General features: G+C 37.3%; 1 protein-coding gene across 1 annotated transcript; it reads right to left on the reverse strand.

Annotated features, from left to right (window-relative positions):
* Positions 1-2,753: 2,753 nt before the first annotated feature.
* Positions 2,754-10,633, reverse strand: LOC136244151 (protocadherin Fat 4-like). Its single transcript, XM_066035668.1, has 6 exons — positions 10,036-10,633; positions 9,354-9,543; positions 8,317-9,254; positions 6,763-8,237; positions 6,549-6,704; positions 2,754-6,492 (listed from the first exon to the last, which is right to left on the reverse strand). Exons 1-6 carry the CDS (start codon positions 10,631-10,633, stop codon positions 3,469-3,471), a joined length of 6,381 nt encoding a protein of 2,126 aa, XP_065891740.1. The 3' UTR covers positions 2,754-3,468.
* Positions 10,634-11,088: the final 455 nt, after the last annotated feature.

Genomic DNA, 11,088 nt, shown 5'->3' on the forward strand with positions numbered 1-11,088 from the left:
TAAAAATTAAGTGTGTATATAATACATTGATAGGGCAGGCAAATTAAATGCATGTCCATCTGTCTGTATGTTTGTCTTGTGTGCTCTGGAACCACAAAGTTTTCACCTGTGTGCTAAGCTTTTAGGACAAAACCTGGATGTAAAGGCAAGTACTGGTCGTGTTAGTATCCGTTATTAAGCATGCATCCTTTCTTTCATCCAGTGCGCTTTTCAACTCATGTACTGATTGTAGTCCATAAATTTGTGCTTGTATGCACAAACATACAAATACCTCATAGTACATGCTTATCTGATTACCTTTATTGATTTGATAGCTACACTGCTACAAATATTTTGCTTTAAACAGTGTATAGAGTACAGTCATGGGGTTTGGGGATTAAGTACAGTACTAATTGACAGAAACACATTATTGTTATATATGACTACACATTTAACTTTGACCCTCTCAAGCAAACAAATATTAACCATAAAATGATGCTGACACAATACCCTCCCAGTAATAACTCACTTTATGGTACTCTATTTCCATGTACTCAATATCATATTTCAGTCAAACCTTAAATGTGACAGACAAGCTCATGAGAAAATAGCAAATGCAACTAGCATGCTAGGCCTGTTCTGAAGGAACACCAAAGTTTCATCAGCTTACACAAAAGCACTAGCATACAAAGCATGATAATTAGACCAAAACTTGAGTATACCTGTACAGTAATACCTTATAGACAATCTTGAGAAAGTCCAATGGAGTGCTGCTCAATATATATGTAATGCATGCACAGTGTAACCACCTTACTCCAAAATCTCTCTTGGGAGCCTTTAGAAGTCTGTCAAATGAAAGCTTGCTTGCCCTTCACTGAATGTAAATTTAATGCTGTATGCAGACTCTCTTATTATCTTAAATGCTCTACACTTCATACCAGAAGATCCTTCTTTTCTACTAGGTTGACTCACAATATTGTAACATAGCTGCCATTCCGTTACATACATGTACACTTTAATTTCCACCGCTATCAGATTGTCCATTCTCAACTATTACCTTATTATTGTTCTGTTGTTTTTTTTGCACCATTTCATATGGAATGGGGGTTCCCTTAATACAGTCAGATCATTTTGTAATATGAACAGTACTTCATCATGTAATTTTATTGTATTTTAAATTGTTACTATGTTGTGTTTCATATTTTGTATATACATCCGACCATCTGTGTATACGTACTGTATGTATTTTGTTTGGATGTGCCAGAGGGAATTTGAAGGCACACTTGCAGGCTATGGCTCTATGTATAGGGAAGCAGGCCTAGCCTTTTGGTGCCACCCCTTCCTTGGATAATATAAAGCATGCATCTCTTTTGATAAACAATCAAATATTTTATAGAATAGTTACAAAGGTATAGCTACACAGTGGGGGATCAAGTGTTTCATCTACATGAAATATTTGATATAACTTGCTTACGGAAGCATCAGTTCCAAAAAATATATAATATATAGAATAATATAGTCCATTTGAGCATCATTGTCATTAATACAGTAGTTATGGGAGATCACTATAATATTATTTGGGACCACCTCTTCACATGGTGCAGGAAAGCTTGCTTAGTGAAATTGCAGGAAGATAAAACACTTCGAATGATAAGGGACTAGGCATCAAGCATCCAAATACATCTACATTCCTACAATACTGTACATATACGGCAATTGGGTGGTATAATAATATCCATGCAGTTAGCTAATAGCTATAGTTAAACACCCAGTGCTGAGGATGGTAGCATATAAATAGGTCTCAGGGTTAAAACCACTGAGTGTGTCCATTGAAATTTAATATAACTAGAGTAGAACATTTTAATCATTTTATACTCTTGCATGCTTAGTGGCTTTATACTTTACGGTATATAGGTGTCTTATAATTAAGGGGTAAAGGTGAGGTAATTTATTCCCACTTGTGTTTTAAGTTTACAATGAAATATTCAACACGAATGGTCTTATGAACCAGACCCTGTTCTTAGAAGGACAGCATCTATTAGAGTTTCAATATATACACCACAACTAAACCATCTATTTTAGAGAAATTGTTTTATGACCGTAATATTTGTGCCATGCAGCATGGTCAATTTAGTCTTCAATATTAGTACGTGCATACATATGTACTTTAAATACTTCACAGGTTTACAGGTGTATGTTAGTTGGCATGTGCATTGTGTAGGGCTGGGATAGTGATGTCTGATCGTAGTAAGACACTGTTCATGATAGACAATAGTATAACGATAGTTAAAATCTACTTATTACCTTCACAGAGATATGCAAGGAGGATGTACTTATGGATATGTTTTGACTAAAAGACTAAACAGCCTTTTTAGACTGATTTTTGTTCCCAAATATTATTTTTACAAGTGTTTTGCGGTAATATTTTTTGCATATTTTACATTTTAATTACTGTCCAATAGTAATTTTTCAAATGATAGACAATAAATACATGATAGTGATACTGTCCCGATATTCCGATATGTTCATACTATCCCCCAGCCCTAGTATTGTGGCTAACAATGTTGTCCAAAAGTTTACTGACTTAACCTCTATAATTATAGAACATCAACATTAGTTTTATCCAAAAATAGCATATAAAGAGTCATTGAAGAACATCCATACCACCATTGGGTTATGAGGGTAAAATCAATCAATCAACTCACATGGTAGTAATCATAGGCTGGGTACTGCACATAGGGATGCATATATTCCACACAGCTAACTGACTGAATAATACTAACTGTTCTTATAGTTTAGCAAAAACACATGTACGTATAGATGACATCACAATAATGCATTATACCCTTAACAAAAATCAAGATGATACAACTTTAACACTAATTTAAAATCAGTGCATCTAGAGAAAAGGGGAGCACACACACACACACACACAACATAATGTTTAAGAGATGGTTGTACTAAGTGTTAACAAAACAGTCAGTTAGTGTTCTTGCTCTTCATAGCCATCTACATCTGTGGGTACATCATCATTATCCGCAAATAAAGGGTTTGAAATAATTGAATGATGTTTCACTTCAGGATTTTCTAAATACTGTGAATCATTGCTAATATATCTAACTCTAGTTCCAGTAGATGCAAGAGAGCCACGATATCCTGGCTGCTTCAATGCAGGGTTAGCAACACCAACTTGCAGAGCAGCAAATGGATCACTGTAAAGGGGATTAGCAAAATTGTTTGATGTAGTGGTATTAACTGGCACAGCATCATCATCTTCAAATGGAACATACTTTTCATTACGAAGACCTCTGTTCTTACCCTTCAAGTGACGGTATCTTAAATATCCTACTGTCAAGATCAATATTAAAGCAAGAATTATTAGTATTAGAGTAGTGGGAACTACTATAGCAGGCACATTAACATCCTCAGATGTACTACGAAATTTGCCCCCTTCTAATGGACCACAGAATGCTATCTTGCCATTCTTCTCTATGCAACAAAATGTACACGGCCTATCTTGACACAAGTCAGAGATGTGTTTTCACCACATGGGTGAAGATTGTTGGCACACTCGTCAAAGTCAACACATTCATTTGTTTTGTTATCCCAAAAGCAACCGACATCACAATGTTGACAGTTGTGGAAGTATGGAGGGCTACACACACAAGTATCTGTTATAGTCTGACATGTTCCATTGAAAGGACAAGGATTGTTTTTGTCACAAAGTGTTGTGTCTTTTTCACAAAGGTCACCAAAGAATGGTAGTGGGCAGGCACAAGTAAACCCACCAGGTTGATTATAACAGGTTCCATTATTCTTACATGGCATACTTTCACAGTTATCAGTAATGTTTTCACATCTCTTTCCAAAAAAGCCTTTACGGCAAGTGCAGTTGAAGTCATTAAACAGATCAATACATCTAGATGTTCCAAGTGGATCACAAGGCATATCGGCACATTCATTGGTCTCATTAAAACAATTGGGAGGATCATATCCTGGTACACAGTCACACGTGTAGTTATCAATACCTCCTTCTCCATCTTTACATCTGCCAATGGTGTTGATAGGGTGACATGGACTGCTTTCACAATAATCTATGTCAACACAAGAATATCCATCTCCTGAGTAGCCAAGTTCACACACACATGAAGCCTGTCCCGGTTGATATATGAAGCAAAATGCATGTTCATCACAGGGATTGCTCGTGTTGCAAGTTGACATGTCAATAATGGAGATACCAAAATGTTGGGTGATTGTTAAATTACCTGAATCAGTAGCCATCACATCAAGAAATAGACTGTAAACTCCAGGTGTTAACACTTCAATCAATATTAGATTCTGGCCTGATATTTCAAAGAATAAATCAGCATCTCCACCAATAACAGTTATGGTATGGAAGTCATTGTGGTCTTCATCTATCACAGTAAAAGTCTCAACAACAATCCCAGGATGTGTGTCGCTAGATACAACAACAGAAGTGTAGCCATCATGAAATGTTAACCCAGTTGGTGACTCATTAATGTCTTCTACATCCACCTCAACAATTTGAACATATGAAAAATTTCCTTCTGGATTTACTTCCAGTACAGAAATGCTAAGGGTAAATGATGACAATGCTTCATAGTTCATTGATTGCCTGCTCACAGACAGATACCAATGTGAAGAGTTACGACCAATAACAAATGGAGCACTTGCCGAACCTAAAGTAAATATATATACCGACTGAGATGCAGCATTATCATCAGGGTCCACAAAGTTAAACACACCCACAAGTGTACCAGATGGAGAATTTTCGGTCACAACATTAGGCACTAAACTAACACCAGTAGGAGCTTCATTCACATCAATAATGTCAACCAAAAGTGCAGCAGTGATACTTTCAGTACTGTCAGAACATCTGATTTCTAAGTATACACTATCCGTTTGCTCAAAATTGAGGGATTCACTGGTTTGCAGAGTGGGTCCAGTAGATGTTATGGTAAAGGAATTAGGGTAAGTAGTGTTAATAATTTCACATGTATGCCTTTGATTTACATCCTCATCAGTCACTATGATATCCGTAACTGCTTGACCTGGATCAGCATTTTCACGGATCTCTACCTCTGGAACGGTCAGTAACATTTCCATCTGTCCATTTGGGATAGTGTACAGAGCATTAACAAATCTTATTTCAGTTGGAGGATCATTATTATCAGTTATAGTCACTTCAATGTCTTTACTGTACACTAGTCCACCATGATCATAACAGTCAAGTGTTATCAAAAATGATCCGGTTGCTTCATAATTGATGGTAGAGTTGGAAGTGATCAGAGTGATGTCCGAATCATTGTTAACTATTTCAAAATAATATGGTGATGGCTGAATCAACTGACATACAAACGTTTCATTGTAGTCATGATCTTCCACAGTGACAGTAGCTACAAAATTACCTGCTGGTTGATTTTCTGCAGTTTCATATGTGGATAAAAGAATTTCATATGGTGCTTCATTAACATCACTGATGGTTATTGTCAAAGTTTTCAGCCTATTTAAATCACCACTGTCATAAGCCACAACATCAAATAACAGTGTTGGTGGTTCCTCAAAATCAAGTGTTGAAAAGGTATAGACAACGCCTTGTTGATCTACCCAGAAATTGTATGATACACCAGACGTATCAAAGATGTGGCTGTCTGCAATGTCCTCATCGATAACCTCCAACCTACCAATGGTTGTATTAATAGCAGCATCTTCAGGGACAACTGGGGCAGTGACAAAGAAGACATCACTTGGTGCATCATTTAAATCTGTCACTTGAATATTAATAGTAACAGTGATACTATCACCTTCAGAGTCAATACTTTGAATAGACACCTGATACAATGATTCTTCTTCAAAGTTTAGTGGAATTACTGTTTGCAATTCATTTCCAGAGATGCTAAACTTGTCGGTGTTGTCAAGAATTAGATATGTAAAAGTGTCCCCAACATCTTCATCAATAGTGTTCAGATTTGCCACTCGTGTAGATGGTGGCATATTTTCAGCTACTTCAAATAATCCAGTGTTAGATTCAATACCAGTTGGAACATCATTGATGTTCAAGATATTCAAACTGAACACCTTTGTGTATACCAGTTGTCCCTTGTCTGAACATTCCACAGTGACACTATGTAATGAATGCTGTTCAAAATTAATTGTACCAGTCACAACTAACACAAGTCCTTCTATGTCAAATAATCCATTACTATTATCAAGAAGAACACAAGAGAACTGTTCTGTTGCATCAGGGTCAACCACAGAGATGGACCCCACCATGGTACCATTTGCTACATTTTCCTCTACCATCAAATTGTCAATTATAATATCAGTAGGTGGTTCATTCTGATCCACAACTGTTATATCTATACGTCGTGTGACCGGTGTAGTTGTGTTATCAGTGACGTTAACTGTAATGGTGTGAACTTGAGATTCTTCATAGTTCAGTGCACCAATCAGTCTCAGTGTATAAGTGTCATTGTGAGCAACATGAGTCAGCTAGAAGTGAACAATTGATACATTAGTATACAATTAATAGTAACTGTAATGTTTACCGTAAACTTGTTTGATGGATCATTGACCTGAAAAGTCAGTGGTCTTCCTTCGGGATCATCAGCAGTAAGGATTCCAACAATGATATCACTTAATCCTTCACGTACTGGATTGTAATGCAGTACGATATTCTCTGGAGGCTCATCAACATCAACAACCTATACAATAAGTTAAGAAACTTGACACATTTACTGAATTATGAGTTAAGTTATTTACCTGAATACTGAATATCTGTAGTTTAAAATGGTTAGCACTGTCAGTTACTCTCACTATGATGTTGTATGCATTTTCCTCTTCATAGTTAAAGCTTACAAGTGACTGTAGGACTTGGTTACCTCCACTTTGTACAAGTATAAACTTCCCTCTTGCATTATCATCTAGTTGATATGTTAGAGTCTCACCAACATCCATATCATATGCTATAACAATACCAATTGTAGTATGAAATGGATTGTTCTCTGGTATTGTATCACTGTCCAGTGTTATGTTGATTGGGGGCTCAGCAGCATCATTGATTTCAATTACAAACCAAAATGGATCACTTTCAGCCATTCCATCACTACAAATGATACTGATGTTGTGTACATTTATTGCACTCTCATGATTTAGAGGTTGTGTAACTACCAAGTGATTTTCATCTATACCAAACAGTCCACTAGGATTGTAATCCAACCTGTATGTTAGTTGGTCACCATCATCTTCATTCATTCCTTCAAGAGATCCAATGATTTGATCAACTGGGGCATCTTCACTAATCACGGAATTAGACAGTGTTATTGTAGTGGGTGGATCATTGACATTCAATAGTTCAATTAGTACAGTATGTGTGGAAGAGTGTCCATTTGTATCAGCAACCTCAATGCCAAGGACAATGTGACTCCCATATACACTTGTTTCATAATTAAGTGTGTCACCAGACAGCAATAATTGGGGAGGATTAGATGACTGATCTACACCAAAGTATGAGGAAACTGCTATATAATCTCTCAAAGTATATGAGATAGCATCACCATCAGGATCAGTGGCAGATAGTTGACCAATTGTCTGAGGAGGTGGTGTGTTCTCCGGTACACAGCCTGAATTAGCTCTAGCTGGAGAACAAGTGTATGTTGAACTTGGGGTGAAGGAAAAGTTACCCGGTGCTTCATTTTCATTAATGACAGAAATAGATAGAGTTTGGGTAAAAGTGAGTGAGCCTTTATCTGCCACTTTTATCATAATGAAAAATGAAGAAAATGTTTCATGGTCAATATCATTGTTAACAAGTAGAGAGCTTCCCTCGATTCTTACTAAGTTACTATGCACACCTGACAACAATGTGAACACATGTGTGTCATTAAGGTCTGGATCATTAGCCATTAAGCTTCCTATTACGCTACCTAATGAGCTGTGCTCATGTACTGAAGAAGATGATAGTGAAATTCCTGTAGGAGCTTCATTGGTATCTGCAAGTTGAATGGCTAGTTGTCTAGTAAGGCTAAACCCACCATCGGTTACCCTCATGGATATTGTGACACTGTGACTAGGGTAATCTTCATAGCTTAACATGCTGGCATCACTAACAATTAACTGAAGATTATTAATCACTAAGCCATAGCTGGGAGTTAAGACTACTGAGTAAGTGCCACTAGAATCTTCATCTTCAACTGTAAAGGTTGTCAGTGTTTGTCCAATAGTAGGATTTTCTCGAACTGATAAAAAATAATGGACTAATGTTAGTTGGTGCATCATTGTGGTCTTGTACTGTTATAGCTATTATACTGATGGTACTTAAAGATGGTGAACCTGAATCAGAAGCTTGAAAACCAAGCATGTACCGAGACTGTTGTTCATAGTTCAAACTTGATGTTACAATTAGTTGGGAATTACTATTCAATGCAAACTTACCCCCACCTGTGGTTAACAGATTAAACCTAACACTTTGGCCTACATCAGGATCAGTAGACTGCAATAACCCTATCACAGTGTTAATAGAGGTATCTTCTGCTATAATGTTATTTGATATGGTAACAGTTGATGGTGGTTCATTTTCATTGAGAATGTTAACAGTGAGACTAAATGTTGCACTCATTTGTGGACTACCGTTATCTGTTACTCGTACTCTGATTGTATAAGATCTAGCTGCTTCATAGTTTAGCTCCCCATTAACAACTAAATTTCTGTTTTCTATTCTAAACTTTCCTCCAGCACTATCTACTAAAGCAATAGTATGTGTTTGGTTAAGGTTACGATCAGTCACAATAAAAGTACCAATGGCAGTATCTACAGGAACATTTTCTAATACACTACTAGTAGATAACATTACACTTGTTGGTGCCTCATTAGGTATTGGGATGGTACACGCAGCACTAGCAGCCTCCCAGTATCCAGTAGACAAGCAACTTATGGTATCACTTCCGGCAAGATCAGCATCACCTTCTGTGCAAGTAACATGACAAGTATCCCCAACATAATGAGGTGCTGAACAAGTAAATGTGAATCCACTAATTGTTGGTGGACTTGGACATTGTATGCGACTACAAGTGCGACCGTTACCATCAAGTGTGTACCCAGTGTTACAGGAACACTGATAAGAGCCGGGTTGGTTCACACATACCTGACTACAACCTCCATTATTTGACTGACACTCATTAATATCATTGCAGCTACGACCATCTGGAGCTAGAACATACCCAGACATGCAATAACACTGATAGGTAGAGCTACCACTGACACATCAATACTGGCAAGGATTGCTGGCACAGTAATCTGGAGAAATACATCTGTTAGTAATCGGATAGTAAGTTTGTCCACCTGAACATCTACACTGAAATGATCCAATAGTGTTAACACATTCTCCTGGACATGGATGACCCATCACACATTCATTAATATCATCACAACTACGAAGGTTGGAATTGAGGTTGTATCCAGCCTGACAAGTGCAGTAATATGACCCAACTGTGTTCTGACATGTTTGTGCACATCCTCCATTATTGTTTGAACATTCATTCTGGTCTGTTGTTATACAGCAACATTAAACACAATACCACAAACTAAAACACTTACCAATGCATCTACGTGAGCTCAGGGTGAACCCAGTAATACACCTACACCGATAACTTCCCACAGTGTTGGTACATATTTGAGAGCAGCCTCCATTACCGGATGAACACTCATTAATGTCTGGTAAGAAAAGTAATAATGGTGGCTGCTTGTAATGTGAAATGTATACCTGAACATGTTTCTTGATCTGAGTTAAGCATATACCCAGTATTACATGCACAATAGTGACTGTAGAATGACTCCACACATCTGTGTTGACATCCTCCATTGTTGAGCAAACACAGGGCTGAAAAATACAATAATGTGCTTTTGTTATACTACTACAATAGGCCATTATATATAATTACATACACTATCTCATAAAAAAGACAGAAAAGATCTTGTTTTGTATGTGAAAAGAAGACATGCACATCATTGATATCATTGTTATGTAGGTAGACCTACATTCTCCTCCTTGCCGATGAGGGTGAACAGCATGCACTCCTGTAGGCCTTAAAAATCCACCAGTTATTTTGACATGATCCATTCCTGGAGTGTGTTTGCTTACTCCTTCAATGGAATACTGACACCAGTCACTCCAGTATATACGTTCACCAAACTGAGTTAAAGCAAATGGATGGTAGACAGTAGAGCCACTTAATAAAGTGACAACATTATTTCCATTCAGGTCTCCTCTTCTTACAATGTCGGTCCAAGCATCTGCCCAGAACAAGGTAGGTTCAAAATAGTCAACAGTTACAGCATTTGGCCACACCAAGTTTTGTGTAACTATGTATCGTCGGTTGCTGCCATCCAAGCGCATCTTTTCAATGCGTGGGGAGCGACCCCACTCTGTCATGTACAAAGCATTATTGAGAGGATCCAATGCTATTCCTCTGGGCTCATCTAAAGAACTGCTAATAAGTGTCCTACGAAAATTTCCATTGAGATCAGATTGTTCTAATATGTTTCTCCCAGTATCAGTCCAGTACATTTTGTTGTTGATCCAGTCAATAGCTAGACCACCTGGAACACCCAGTCCTACAGTCAGTGATAAGAGCATGTAAACTAAGTACCATGGAGTTCTCATAGCATGCGTAAAGCAGTACTAGTGCAATTAAACTTAAAGGATTCCACCAATAAAAGTATTGAAACAAGATTATACAAGTACACAAAAAAATTAGGAATTTTCAACTAGAGTAGGGACCATAGCACATCGATAAAGGTACTGAAACAAGCTGGAGTAGTGCACAATATTAAATCACAGTAAAACAATAAGAAGTGTCACGTCATAACCCTACCATGCATTTCCATTAAGGTATCTTGAGCACAGTAGGGATATAACACTTCTTATTGTTTTACTGTGATTTAATATCATGCACTACTCCAGCTTGTTTCAGTACTTTTTATCAATGTGCTATGGTCCCTACTCTAGTTGAAAATTCCTATTTTTTGCATACTTGTTTGTTAATTTTTTTTGTGAATTATTATGACTGGTGAACCCATGCATACTGCATC

This window comes from Dysidea avara, chromosome 14, assembly GCF_963678975.1.
Source record: "Dysidea avara chromosome 14, odDysAvar1.4, whole genome shotgun sequence".
In the NCBI taxonomy this organism is placed as follows: Eukaryota; Metazoa; Porifera; class Demospongiae; order Dictyoceratida; family Dysideidae; genus Dysidea; species Dysidea avara.